At 41.0% G+C, this 15,390-nt stretch overlaps 1 protein-coding gene across 12 annotated transcripts in view; it reads right to left on the bottom strand.

The window, feature by feature from the left end:
• The window catches only part of dmd (dystrophin), a 1,582,845-nt gene that overhangs the window by 1,011,592 nt on the left and 555,863 nt on the right, over positions 1–15,390 (bottom strand). For all 12 annotated transcript variants that reach the window (XM_055644518.1, XM_055644513.1, XM_055644515.1 and 9 more), the window contains 2 exons: positions 4,456–4,644; positions 3,726–3,907 (listed from right to left, as the gene is read on the bottom strand). In XM_055644518.1, the coding sequence (XP_055500493.1) occupies positions 3,726–3,907; positions 4,456–4,644 (371 nt within the window). The remainder of the gene's footprint in view (positions 1–3,725; positions 3,908–4,455; positions 4,645–15,390) is intronic.

Raw genomic sequence — 15,390 nt, 5'->3', positions numbered from 1 at the left:
ACTTTCATATGAAGAAAGAAGACTGGATAGACTCGGTTTGTACTCGCTAGAATTTAGAAGGTTGAGGGGGGATCTTATAGAAACGTACAAAATTCTTAAGGGATTGGACAGGCTAGATGCAGGAAGATTGTTCCCGATGTTGGGGAAGTTCAGAACAAGGGGTCACAGTTTAAGGACAAAGGGGAAATCTTTTAGGACCGAGATGAGAAAACTTTTTTCACACAGAGTGTGGTGAATCTCTGGAATTCTCTGCCGCAGAAGGTAGTTGAGGCCAGTTCATTGGCTATATTTAAGAGGGAGTTAGATATGGCCCTTGTGGCTAAAGGGATCAGGGGGTATGGAGAGAAGGCAGGAACAGGATACTGAGTTGGATGATCAGCCATGGTCATATTGAATGGCGGTGCAGGCTCGAAGGGCTGAATGGCTTACTCCTGCACCTATTTTCTATGTTTCTAATAATTCAGTAAGGGTACAATTTGGAACCACACAATACAGAGCAGTTCTGGCTCGAAGGGCCAAATGGTCTACACCTATTTTCAATGTTTCTATGAGCCTATTTTAAACATGTTGGTAATGTGCTCTACAGTACCAATTCTAAAAGTCAACATTAATTGTAATGGTTGTTTTCTTAGAATTACTAATATTTACCTGCAATATATAAAGGGCAGGTCAAGAGTGTTTTATTGTCATATGTCCCATCATATGTCACAAAACAGAACAAGGCAGCAGCACAACAGATATGTAAACTTAGTACTCTGTAAACCGCAAAACAACTACAACAAAAAAGTTCACTACATATATTAAAAAAATAAACTGAAATAAATAGCTGATAATATTGCCAAGTCAAAAATAATGCACCCAAGTCTATACGTTTTGAAGCCTTTGGGAGGTTGCAGTGTGCCTGATGGTTGTAGGGCAGAAGCTGCTCCTGATCCTGGATGTTACAGTTTTCAGACTCCTGTACCTTCCCCCCAATGACAGGAGTTCAATGAGTGTGTGGCCTGAGTGGTGCAGGTCTCTGATGATGTTGGCTGCCTTTTTGAGGCAGTGACTCTTGTAGGTGCAATGGTGGGGAGTATTGTAACTATGTTGGACCAGGTGTTGCTCACCACATGTTGCAATCTTCTTCATTAATAACTAACCATATCTAATAATTTGGCTGCCAATATTAGACTGTGAAAGGTTTAGAAAAAATCCATAGAAATTATTCTGGTGAGAAAAGATTTTATTTCTAAGAGAAGAGACTCTATTCATTTGAGGTTAAAGGATGAGAAGAATTCTGCTGATGGTCACCAGAATTATAGGAGATAATTAATTCTATCAGTTGCTGCATCAGTACTTTGAGGGTATTTGTTTGAGATTGCCAAAATATCAAAAGGAGTGGGATTACATCAGTAATCAACAGGATATGGGGTGTCCGGCAAGTGGCCAAAAAGCATTCAATTCATGAGTCAGTTAACATTTAAGCAATAAAGAAATTGAAACAATAAGAAATAATCTGGAGAGACAATTAACTTACAAATCCACATGCAAAGACATGTAGGTTTGTAGATCAATTTGCCTCTGTAAATTGCCCCAAGTATGCATAGGGAGTGATGCGGAAGTGGGATAACGAAGAACTCGTACGGTCTGGTCTGAAGAAGGGTCTTGACCCGAAACATCACCTATCCCTATTCTCCAGAGTTGCTGCCTGACCCACTGAGTCACTTCAGCTTTGTGTGTCTAAGAACGGGTGATGGTTGGCGGTCGTGGATTTGTTGGGCCGAAGGGCCTGCTTCCATGCTGTACCTTTCAATCAGTAAACAGGGACCTTGGACTAAATGGCTTTCTCTGCGTTACAAAATTCTCTAATTGTAATGAATAGAAACTTGGAAAAAATACATAGAATGGGACACAAATGTTTTCCAGTTATTACCAGATAATAGCTTTTCTCAACAAATGTTGGACATTTCCATATGTGTATAATCATGTTGATGCACTCTGGCTCATATATTTTAATTATTTGCTTATTCCAATTTCAGCATTAAAATTGAATAAAAATAGCAATTAATTATAGCGATAGAATTTTCAGAACGAGCTGTTGTCTTTGAGACAGGCAGCCAAACAATAAACATTCATGGAAATCTAAATTTTGACAAAGAAGTGTGCAAAGAGAACAAAGAATATTGATCAGTGTGAGGAAAAAAACACTAAGGAATGGAAGGAAGCTGTGCAGCAGGAGGCTAAAGATGCGTGTGTAATGTCAAGCACACCATGTGGAGGAAAACATGTCATTCACAGTAACAACTCATTTCTGCATTCAATGTATAACACCACCAGTCTCACTGCCGTTAACACCACAAGCTCTAGCAATGGAACTTTCCACATTTTCTTCGATCTATGCGTCATTTACATACATATATATTCTTTACATTTGACATATTGTACAGGTGTTGTGGCTTTTACAGGTTTGTGGCAGCTCCACCAATAAAACAACTACAATTTAGCTCGGAGCTAAACTTGTCAACTGTTTGCCAAGTTGATGGCACACTTGCAGGCCAGCGAGTCGTTGCATCCTATCTGAAGATGCTGACAAGCATCACACATTCAGGAAACACGAGCAAGATGCTTTGTGTCAGACCTACCACATCTATGACAACACTGGACACCTGCCATGAAACAATACAGAATAATCAACATGGTGGAGAAGAAAGTGTATCCACATCATATGAAGAAGAGAGTAAATACAGGAGGTAGAGAATGAAGAAGAAAAATATTCTATGCTAAAAAATAATGCAGCAATACTGGCTGTATGGGATTGGAAAGCACGGGTTTAATCTTGCACATATCTTCATTCCCTCTTTATTCATGAACAATGAAACAGTCAAGGATGATGTGTCTAGACATGATGGTTGCCTTCCTCAGAAAAGAATACCTCAGTGCAGATTTGCTAACAGCTTGGCCAGTCTCCATGCAACAGCGACTGGATGAATAGAGGATTATTTACTGATAGAAAAACACTATCTCTCTAAAATAACACAAGCTTACAAACAAACAGCAAAACCAACAAGTGTTTTCATTGTGTTGCCAAATGTTTCTGTATTTCCACAGGAAAATACAGCAAATAGTAATATAAAATAATTTTGTAGTTACCAAAAAAAGGTGAAAATCTGGAGAAAAAAAAAATAATGGGCTTGTTAATATCCAGCCACACTTCTCCCCTCTGGGATTGAGATTTGAAGACACTGGGGGAGGAAGAGGTCAGTACAGTGCAATGAACTGGCAACAGCTACAAACGATCCCTTGAGGGAGGAAACCTTACAAGATCTTAGCTCACAATTTAAATGCTGCATGCAAAGGGAGCGAGGTTTAAAGCCTGCCAATAAAAACACATTGGCATAACAGCCGGCAAAGCAAACAGAAAAGTGGCAGGAGAGCAAAGTGTGGGATTTAAAGCAATCAAAAGCATATTCAATTAATCAAGTGTAACTAAAAGCCCTTCCATTGGCTTCATCATTCAGTGTGGTACAATATACTCTTTGTCTCATGTGTAAACTACAATAAACCAAGATTAAGAATAGAATTCAAAATGAACCTGTGCCTTGATATTCAAACACAATGCAATATTTCGCAAATTAGTTTGCAATTATGTTAGATCGCGGCTAGAAGCCAAGTTATCAAATTATTGTGTGCATACAAAAAAAAGCACGGAAATCTGTCTTGCGTAGATAACGCCATTTACTTACTTGCTTTGTCTCTCCATGCTGGCCACCCTGAGTGTTTCCCATCGGGAATTTAGCAAGTTCATCTGCTCCCGAATTTCATTTTCTTCATCTTCAGACAGTTTTCCCTCTTCAATAAGTTGATTCCCAGCCTGTAGAATATTACCCACACTGCCCTGATGGGAGGTTAGCTCCATCATAAAGCCCTGCCAAAAATAACTAAAGTCAGTAATAGGTAGACATTTCAAACGTTACAAGCATAAAAACACCATCTGTAAAGGTAGTATCCATTCATGATAACTTAAAATCCCAGCTTAATGTTTCATTTAAATTAAATGCAAATGTTCCTTCAAAAACGTTCACACTTTTCACACCAAACTCTGCCAATGTGCTTTATTATAAGGTCATAAGTGATAGGAGCAGATTTAGGCCATTCGGCCCAACAAGTCTACTCCGCCATTCTATGGCTGATCTATCTCTCCCTCCTAACCCCATTCTCCTGCCTTGACACCCGTCCTTAAAAATATCCATTGTCTTGGCCTCCACAGCCTTCTGTGGCAAAGAATTCCACAGATTCACCACCCATTCCATTATGATGGATTGAGGAGGTATTGATTATTGAACAAAATATATTAGTATGGATAATCAAAGATACAGAACCTCAGCATACAGTATTAATACTCACTGGCCAATAATCTTTCCCCCCCCTTCACCCCCCACCGCCATGCGCATACAATTACAGTAGTCCATTTACTTCATGGGAATGAAACTGTTCTTTGACTTCCTCCACATCATCCGAGACTGCACCCTGTGCTTGCAGAGAATCCTCGGCAGAGAGCAGCCAGGTCAGTACCACCTCCAACGCAGTCTGGTAACTGTCCAAGTCCACTTCAGTTTCCACAGCTGGGCTTCCAACTGGCTTCTCTACAGAGGATTCCATGAGCTGCTCAACAAGAAACAAGAGTGGATATTCTTCCATTAAAGACAGCTCAAAATGTTCTGCTTCATTAACCAGACAATCACAGCAATATGGATTTGTGAAGAAAAAAAGTTATCACCAAGCATCATTTTTGTTGCAGGATTGATTCCAAAATTCAGGGGACAACTATAAACAGGTGATAATTTTAATGGCTACTGGTTCCATTCCGCAGAAAGAAATGTACGTGATTGCATTTTGCACTGCTCATTAAAATATGCATTCCTAATTATCAAACCATTTGAGCTGCATAAGATATTCATTACTGTTTAATGTCTTCTGGGGAAAAAGCAGTTTTTCAATTCCACTTAAATAAAACTTGAAACCCATTGCAGGGAAAACACTATAATTTTGCACAGGTTTTTGCTACTGGCTGCAGCCAACATGATATCAGTGACAATCAAATCTTTTCATTCCCCACTGTGCCAGCCCTCCCTCTCCATCCGCCTTCCCCATGCCTGAAGAAGGGTATCGACCCGAAACGTCATCTATTGCTTTTCCCCAGAGATGCTGTCTGACCCACTGAATTACTCCAGCTTATCTTCCCCATTTATTCACTCTTTCCAATTCTATCACCATGGGAGCTAATAATTTGGACCATGATAATAAGGGCAGGTTAATTGTTGAGAGGTGCGTCAAAAAAACTGCATGGCCTCACCTTGTCCCAGCCTTTTATTTCTATTTTCTGAGTGCCTGACCTTTATGAAAATAAACATTAAAACCCATGCAGACATTAAAAAGTCGCAGCTCCCAGCAGAACACATACACAATATGAGATAAAGCAGTCCAGTTGTGCTGCCTGAAGCCCCAACACTTGACACAAGGAGAGATCCCTAGTTTTTTTTTGACTGGTTTATCGACCATCGATTACGTAATCTTAAAAGTCAGTTCCTGGAAGACGGTTCAGAATCGGAGGCCAGTGAAGTTGGTTTTCTGGTGTTCTGACATGGATTGGATTGAGACAATGGAGCCTATAAATCGAAGGATCCTGAAAGTCCAGGTCCAGGTTCAGGAACAGCTTCTTCCCTACAGCCATCATGCTATTAACCACAACAACGAATACACTTTGAACTCTGAACTGCAAAAGATTATATTATTATTGCAAGTCAATTTAAGTGAAGTCAAGAGAGTTTATTGTCACGTGTCCCAGATAGGACAATGACATTCTTGCTTGTTGCAGCACACCAAAATATTGTAGGCATAAATACAGAACAGATCAGTGTGTCTATATACCATAGACACTATATTTGTTATTTATTGAACTTTTTCTTTTTTTTTCCTCTCTTCCCCCGTTATGTACTATGTTTTCATATTCACATATTCTGTTGTGCTGCAGCAAGTAAGAATTTCATTGTCCAATCCAGGACATATGACAATAAAACACTCTTGAATCTTTGTGTCGAAAAGGGTTGTTGACCTCAGGCTGGAAATAATTGAAGGAGCTGGAATGAATTTATTATAAATGAGAGAAAAGTGGCCTTTAACACTTCCAACATGACCAATGTGTGGCACTACCATATCTGTCTGTTCCACGTTTACACCAAAATAACAAAACAGAGCTGTGGACAAGGGAGAACAGCTATAATTGCCCAGGCCAAATGATGGACAGAATTGCCCCAAGACACTGGGAACACAATTTAATCATGTTTGATCGTTGTTCCAGAGAATTCCAAGCAACCGATGAAGTAGCATCCTTTCTACATGTACTAAAAAGATGCAAAATATTTTTAACTGGTTTTTATTCTGCGCACCAAAGACAACAAAGAATGAATTCATGTGCTGGCATCTCTCTCCACCTATGTCATTCTTTCTCATAGTGAGCAGACGAAACATGCAGACAAAATTGCAAATGTTGCCTAGTATTTGGTATCACTACTTTAAACTTCTATGCCTTCAATCATTTATGATATAAAGTGTAAATATCAATTTCCCTTTAAACGGGTGCTCCTTATTTTAAAACTTACTCTTCCAGTAATTAAAATTCTTACATTTTTCACATTTTTCCAATTACAAGGAACGAGGACTAGTTATGCATGTGCTCATCTCCTTTGCTTGTATGATGCCTGGTAGTTTCTCAATGCCTCCTGCAGCACGGTGGCACAACTGTGGAGTTGCTGCCTTACAGTGCCTACACAGCCAGACACCCGTGTTCGATCCCGACGAAGGGTCTGTACAGTTTATACGGTCTCGCCGCGACTGTGTGGGTTTTCTCCGAGATCTTCAGTTATCTCCCACGCTCCAAAGACATACAGGTTTATTGGTTAATTGACTTGGTATAAATGTAAAATTGTCCCGAGTGTATAGATTGGTGTGAATGTGCGGGCAGTGGCGGACTGGGTCTAAAAATATTGGTTGCCAGGAGACAAAGGGGGCCCACTTCATCAGGGGCCCACTTGCCATCGGGCAAGCTGACACCCTGGCCAGTCCACCACTGTGTGCGGGGATCGCTGGTCGGTGTGGACTCTGTGGGCCGAAGGGCCTGTTTCCTTGCTGTATTTCTAAATTAAACTAAATCTATTCCCTAGAGCTCAAGCATACTGCACTAAGATTATGCTCAACTATATATTAGCACCACTATATGTCAGTATATAGGACACAATTATGCAACAGAAAACCATGTGACAACTATATACGAGCAAATCATTTGACCTCAGGCTTGCTGCTCAACTTAGCAAGGTCTGGGCTTGTCTATTTATTGGCCCAATTCCACTTTGCCACCTGTTTCCCACAACACCATTGACTTTTCATTCACACACCTGCCAATATGTAGCTTTGAAGAAATGAAAATGTATCAACCATAGAATTCCCAAAGTTCACAACTCTCCAACAAATTCAATCTCAAGTGACCAATTGCTCATGCTAGATGATGGTGACCAGTTCTACACTTGCACAGCAGTGAAAACCCCGTCAAACTCCATCAGAATCTCATCGATTTCAATGAGTTCGCTTGTTAATCTTGAGAGAACACCAGTTTCTTCTGCTCAATTGTTTGTCAAATAATAAACTCCTTATTGCAGGGATTAACGTTATGAAGGGGGAAAAAAGGGGGTTGTCAGGCAGCTTTGGCAGATAAGGGAAAAGAGAATCCAAAGAGATGCCACATGCATATCAAGGACAAACGTGTAACTAGGGAGAGAATAGAGTCCCGTAAAGAACAATGCGGTCGGTCCTCTGTGTGTGGAGCCACAGGAGATGGGTGAGGGTCTGAATGACCATGTCTTATCTGCATTCATGAAAGGCGTGGAAAATTAATACTCATGTCTTGAAGAGATTCTACATTACGGACGTCTGTACATCTTAAAATACATGGAAGTAGATAATTCCTTAGTGCCCGATCAATTGTACTCAAGGGCATTGTAGGAATCTGGAGAAAAAAGACGGGCCCCACCAGATATATTTGTGGTATCGAGGAAAATGAATAAGCTCATTACAGCAAGATCTTGATCAATTGCCAATAAGCAAGATGAAATTTAATTGAGATGAAAGTGAGGTGTTGCATTTTGATGAGACAAACCATGTCAGGACTCAGCGGGTCAGGCAACACCTGTGGATGACATACTGAGTTGGAGCCTTCTTCACGCTGATGGAGTAGGGGAGAGAAAGCTGGCAAAGCATTGATTTTCATACTCCCCACTGCTCCATCAGTCTGTAGAAGGGTCCCGATCCAAAACATTGTCTGTCCATTACTTCCACAGATGATGCCAGAACCACTTAGTTCCTCCAGCACGTCGCACTTTGTGAAAAATTCCAGCATCTGCATTTCCTTGTATCTCAAGGTCAGCACTTGTACAGTAAATTGGTCGGACCCTGGGGTTTATTGTTGAAAACAGAGACCAAAGGGTGTAGGTATATACTTCCACAAAAGTGATGAGACACATAGACAGGATGGTGAAGAAGGCATTTGGTGTGCTTGCCTTCAAATGTCAGAGGATTGAGTACAGGAGTTGAGACATCATGTTACAGCTGTAGAAAACATTAGCAAGGCTACATTTTGAATGCTATACATAGCTCTAGTTTGCCCTGCTGCAGGAAGCATGTTATAGAACTGGGAAGGGTGCAAGATATAATTACAAGGATGTTACCACATCTGGAGAGCTTGATTTACATAGGTTGGGCCTTCTCTTCCCATCGGTGGGTGATGGGTGAACTTATAGAGGCTCATAAAAGCACAAGGAGCATTGATAAGGTTTTCCCAAGGGAAGGGAATCCAAAACTCGTGGCATAGCGGGAAGAGCTGTTGCTTCACAGTGCCACAGACTCGGGTTTGATCGGGGCCTCAGATGTTGTGTTTGTGGAGTTTGTATGTTCTCATTGTAACTACGTGAGTTTGTCATGGTGCACCAGTTTCCTGCATTCAGCCCTTCAAGCCAGCACCGCCATTCAATGTGATCATGGCTGATCATCCCCATTCAGTACCCCGTTACTGCCTTCTCCCCATATTCCCTGACTCCGCTATTTTTAAGAGCCCTATCTAGCTCTCTCTTGAAAGCTTCCAGAGAACCCGCCTCCACCGCCCTCTGAGCAGAGAATTCCACAGACTCACCACTCTCTGTGAGGAAAATATGTTTCCTCGTCTCCGTTCTAAATGGCTTACTCCTTATTCTTAAACTGTGGCCCCTGGTTCTGCACTACCCCAACATCGGGAACATGTTTCCTGGTGAAAATAGCTTGATTGTCTAAGTTGAAGGTTGTGAATAATTTGGGTTACAGGGCCTCTTTCTGTGCTACACAGCACTATGATTTATTTAGGAAATGCGCCACTTATTCTTTGTATTTCATCATGTTTCTCTCACTGGGTAGAGCATTCATCATGTAGTTTATCAGAATTTCAGAAAACTCGAGCACTAAATATCAAGCACGAGGTTCGCAACTTTGCCTCTTGTTTAGTCTTGAGCACTGGCAAGGCTCAGAGAGAGGAGGGTCAGTCTGAAACGTTTAAGTCAACTGTTTTTGCTGACCGTGGAATGTCTGCCTTAAACAAGCCATTGTGTTTAGCCTCAAGTGCACTTAAATCATATTTGATTCTTCAGCACCATATAGAACTGGTCACAAATACATTTGAATTATTTTACTTAAGAAGCCTTTGCGTTAAGTCTTTTCAATTACTACTTACCGAGTGCCAAGATTATAGTGCTTAAGCATATGAATAAACCCATCATACATACCATTGGGTTTTCAAAGTATGCTCTACAATGAAACAGGACATTTTTTCTGCAGTTAAACGTTGCCATTCCTATAAAGGAATGTTAATGTGGAATGAATTATGCATCTTAGTGGTAATATTTCTTTGCATAACTACACGATAATTTTTTTCAGCAAATTTGATTGCAAAGACCAATTTGATGCATGGAGAATGTAAAAACCTGAGAGTTAAAGTAAAGAAACAAAAAGCCTACAGGCTGGAATATATCACAGACGTTATAAAGTTCATTTAAAGATAAGCCAAAGATGCAAAAGAAAGAAATGTGTAATTATGTTCACGCAGACTATTCATCAATTTTGAACACAATCAGCACCTCACAATTTCTGAAAGGAATTTGGACATTAACAGATGTTTAATATTATTTAAAGCGCTCCTCACCAAGTACAAATTTGTTTTTTGGAGAGGTCCTGTTGAAATAATGCAGATTGGTTGAACAAATCAATAACGTTTGACTAGTTAGTAGAAGATTTCTGACCTTGCCTTCGACATTAGAATCACTTAACTACTCTAATTTTAAATTAACCACACTATAATACTCTTGTTTGCTAATTTAAATCCACTTTGTACAAACCAATGTAAGAATAAAAAATGAGTCAATGTCACATTGTTAAGGGCATTGAAATGCCAAATCATCATAAGGCATCCATGAAATGCCAAATCATCTTGAAGCATCAATGAAATGCTAAATCATCAAAGCATCAATGGAGGCTGAATGCAGAAATCAATCTTATAAATCCCAAAGCAATCTTAAATAAGGTACAATTGGGAGCAATTCGTGTGAGGATGTCTCTCTGGAACAGGATCTCTGGATAACACATTTTGTGTGATGTCTGTTGAATTCAGAGAACTACTTACAATTGTCATTTACTGACATTCTCGGCAATTCTATTATTTAGTTATTTCAGAGTTTGCAGAAGAATGAGTGACAATCATCATGCTTTGTGCATTATGAGTTCATGCCGGCATTTTTGTCCTGAGTGAGCAGCTTAGATACCAATATATTGTCGTCCAGCAGATTTATACTTGCTGTGATAACTGCATTTAATCAGCCGTCGTCCCAGGGTGCAAACCCCAAGTAATAAAATCGAAAACCCAGCCACTCTCAAAAATGCAGTTATTCATTCAGTTGAGGTAATTAAGATGAATGACTATGGCCAACAAGCTTCATAATTCAATGCTGTTAAAAATGAGACAACTGATGCAGAATTTTTAACCATGCAGATTATCAGAGACAGATGGAAACATAGAAAATAGGTGCAGGAGGAGGCCATTTGGCCTTTCGAGCCAGCATCGCCATTCATTGTGAACATGGCTGATCGTCCCCAATCAATAATCCGTGCCTGCCTTCTCCCCATATCCCTTGATTCCACTAGCCCCTAGAGTTCTATCTAACTCTCTCTTAAATCCATCCAGTGACTTGGCCTCCACTGCCCTCTGTGGTAGGGAATTCCACAAATTCACAACTCTCTGGGTGAAAAAGTTTTTTCTCACCTCAGTCCTAAATGGCCTCCCCTTTATTCTAACACTGTGACCCCTGGTTCAGGACTCGCCCAACATTGGGAACATTTTTCCTGCATCTAGCCTGTCCAGTCCATTTATAATTTTATATATTTCTATAAGATAACCCCTCATACTTCTAAACTCCAGTGAATACAAGCCTAGTCTTTTCAATCTTTCCTCAAATTATAGTCCCGCCATCCCAGGGATCAATCTCATGAACCTACGCTGCACTGCTTCAATCACAAGGATGTCCTTCCTCAAATTAGGAGACCAAAACTGTACACAATACTCCAGATGTGGTCTTACCAAAGCCCTATACAACTGCAGAAGAATCTCTCTCCTCCTATACTGAAATCCTCTTGTTATGAAGGCCAACATTCCATTACCTTTCTTCACTGCCTGCTGTACCTGCACGCCAACTTTCAGTGACCGATGTACAAGGACACCCAGGTCTCGCTGTACCTCCCCCTTACCTCACCTAACCCAATTGACATAACAATCTGCCCCCTTGTTTTTGCCACCAAAGTGGATAACCTCACATTTATCTATATTATATTGCATCTGCCACGCATCTGCCCACTCACTCAACCTGTCCAGGTCACCCTGCAATCTCCTAATATCCTCTTCACAGTTCACACTGCCACTCAGCTTTGTGTCGTCCGCAAACTTGCTAGTGTTGCTCCTAATTCCCTCTTCCAAATCATTAATATATATTGTAAATAGTTGTGGCCCCAACACTGAGCCATGTGGCACTCCACTCGCCACTGCCTGTCATTCTGAAAAGGACCCGTTCGCTCCTACTCTTTGCTTCCTGTCTGCCAACCAATTTTCTATCCATGGCAACACCCTACCCCCAAAACTATATGCTCTAATCTTAGTCACCAGTCTCCCATGCGGGACCTTATCAAGGCTTTCTGAAAGTCTAGATACACTACATCCACTGTACCCCTTCATCCATTTTACTTGTCACATCCTCAAAAAATTCCAGAAGATTAGTCAAGCATGATTTTCCTTTCATAAATCCATGCTGACTTGGACTAATCCTTTTACTGCTATCCAAATGCCCCATTATTACCTCTCTCATAATTGACTCCAGCATTTTTCTCACCACCAAAGTCAGGCTAACTGGTCTGTAATTCCCCGTTTTCTCTCTCGCTCCTATCTTGAAAAGTGGGATAACATTAGCTATCCTCCAATCCATAGGGAACTGAATCTATTGAACATTGGCGAATGATCACCAATGTGTCCACTATTTCTAGAGCCACCTCCCCGAGGACCCTGGGATGCAGACCATCAGGCCCAGGGGATTTATCATCCTTCAGTCCCATTAGCCTACCCACTACTATTTCTCGCCTAATGAACATTTATTTCAGTTCCTCTACCCCCTTAGATGCTCTGTCCTCCAGATGGTAAAGGAAGTGCAAATGCAGGAGATGCATTAATGCCTTGGTTAGATTGGACTCAGATTGGAAATGTGGTCTCGCCACTGCAGTGAAAAGCAGATTGCAATTTAAATGTATGAACAGAACCAGACACCATAATCAGTTTATAAAATGAACAAGTACACCTAAAAACATTTGTACAAATCATGCCAGGACATCACGACCCATTATTAAAGGTGCAAAGTATTAAGGATCGGTCACATACAAAGTAGAAATGATGGCATAGTACGACATTAACTTTTGGCTTCACATGATCCACCAACAAATTAAATGTTTAAGTTGTTCCTGGCCCAACTTTGCAACAAATCCAGATATGATAATTAATTTTAATTCACAAAACACACAGCTCTAGTGTTACAAGAGTGATAAACTCAGTTTTCAATCAGTTTTCAAATCAAATTCAATATACCTTATGGAATTGCAACAGTAAAATGAAATGCCATGTTTATGACCCCAATAAATAATCAGCGAGAAGGTCAATCACATTGTAATTTTCTCAGAATAATACTAATAAAAATCATGCTTGACTAAGCTTCTGGAATTTTTTAAAGATGTAACTAGGAAAATGGACAAGGGAGAGCCAGTGATGTAGTGTACCTGGACTTGCAGAAAGCCTTTGATAAAGTCCCACATAGGAGATTAGTGGGCAAAATTAGGGCACATGGTATTGGGGGTAGAGTGCTGACATGGATAGAAAATTGGTTGGCAGACAGGAAACGAAGAGTAGGGATTAACAGGTTCCTTTCAGAATGGCAGGCAGTGACTAGTGGGGTACCGTAAGGCTCGGTGCTGGGACGGCAGCTATTTACAATATACATTAATGATTTTGATGAAGGGATTCAAAGTAACATTAGCAAATGTGCTGATGACACAAAGCTGGGTGGCAGTGTGAACAGTGAGGAAGATGCTATGAGAATGCAGGGTGACTTGGCCAGGTTGGGTGAGTGGGCAGATGCATGGCGGATGCAGTTCAATGTGGATAAATGTGAGGTTATTCACTTTGGTGGCAAGAACAGGAAAGCAGATTATTATCTGAATGGTGTCAAGTTAGGAAAAGGGGAAGTACAACGAGATCTGGGTGTCCTTGTTCATCAGTCACTGAAAATAAGCATGCAGGTACAGCAGGCAGTGAAGAAAGCTAATGGCATGTTGGCGTTCATAACAAGAAGAGATGTATAGGAGCAAAGAGGTCCTTCTGCAATTGTACAGGGCTCTAGTGGGATCACATCTGGAGTATTGTGTGCAGTTTTGGTCTCCAAATTTGAGGAAGGATATTCTTGCTATTGAGGGAGTGCAGCGTAGGTTCACAAAGTTAATTCCCGGGATGGCGGGACTGTCATATGTTGAAAGTATGGAGCGACTGGGCTCGTATACACTGGAATTTAGAAGGATGAGAAGGAATCTTATTGAAACATTTAAAATTATTAAGGCATTGGACATGCTAGAGGCAGGAAACATGTTCCCAATGTTGGGGGAGTCCTGAACCAGCGGCCACAGTTTAAGAGTAAGGAGTAGACCATGTAGAACGGAGAAGAGAAAAACTTGTTCACCCAGAGAGTTGTGAATCTGTTGAATTCTCTGCCTCAGAACGCAGTGGAAGCCAATTATCTGGATGCTTTCATGAGAGTTAGATTGAGCTCTTAAAGATAGCATAGTCAAGGGATATGGGGCGAAGGCAGGAACGGGATACTGATTGTGGATGATCAGCCATGATCGCAGTGAATGGCGGTGCTGGCTCAAAGGGCTGAATGACTTACCCCTGCACCTATTGTCTATTGTATATTGAAAATTTGTTTCCCAGATTAAATGTGCAACAACTATTTGCAAGTCATCCTGCATCATTACAGGAGCAATGCGAGCACCCTTGCTCCCCTGACCCATTTTACATCAATAGATCTTGTGATGATGACATTCCCAATAACACACTCGTCTTCGGGCATTGCTGCAGAAATTATATCCACGTTCCAAAATCTTCTTTGAAAAAGACTGGGAAAGTTCTATTTTTACAACACCATGTTTAACTCTGACCCCTGTAAATCCGATATTTATATTTGCTCCTTTGGGGACACAAGCACTGCCCCCTACCTAACCCCCGGGTATCGCTCCTGTTCTCTTGCGATTCAGATCCCAGATCAATATCACATCCCTCACACCCACATGCATTCTTCTGATTGCTGCCCATTTTCCCCAAGACAGCTCCCATTCCCATTCCCAGTCTTGCTTGCAGGCCCCACATTTTCATGCAGAAAATATTTCTGATTCAACTGCTATCATGAGAGTTTGGCATCAACTCAAGTAACTATAGAAAATGACAGCACCTCTTCAAAAACTGCCTAGTGGCTGCAGAAAATTGTAGTCAAGTGAGCTGATCTGCTGCTCTGGAGCTCCCAGCAGACAGAAATTGTGCAAATAACTTAGCTCTTGCCCAAAAAAATTAGATGCCTGAGATTCGGGTGCTTAGGCAAATTGTCCTGCACCATAATATGCCTTCATTCCAGATCTGCAAGAACCTGGCATGACTCCATCACAGCCTACAGTTCCTAGTGCTTTACCGTTTTCAGACAGTGG

This window comes from Leucoraja erinacea, chromosome 13, assembly GCF_028641065.1.
Source record: "Leucoraja erinacea ecotype New England chromosome 13, Leri_hhj_1, whole genome shotgun sequence".
NCBI classification, from domain to species: Eukaryota; Metazoa; Chordata; class Chondrichthyes; order Rajiformes; family Rajidae; genus Leucoraja; species Leucoraja erinaceus.
The sequence above is the reverse complement of the archived record's forward strand: the minus strand, read 5'-3'. Positions and strand labels throughout refer to the sequence as shown.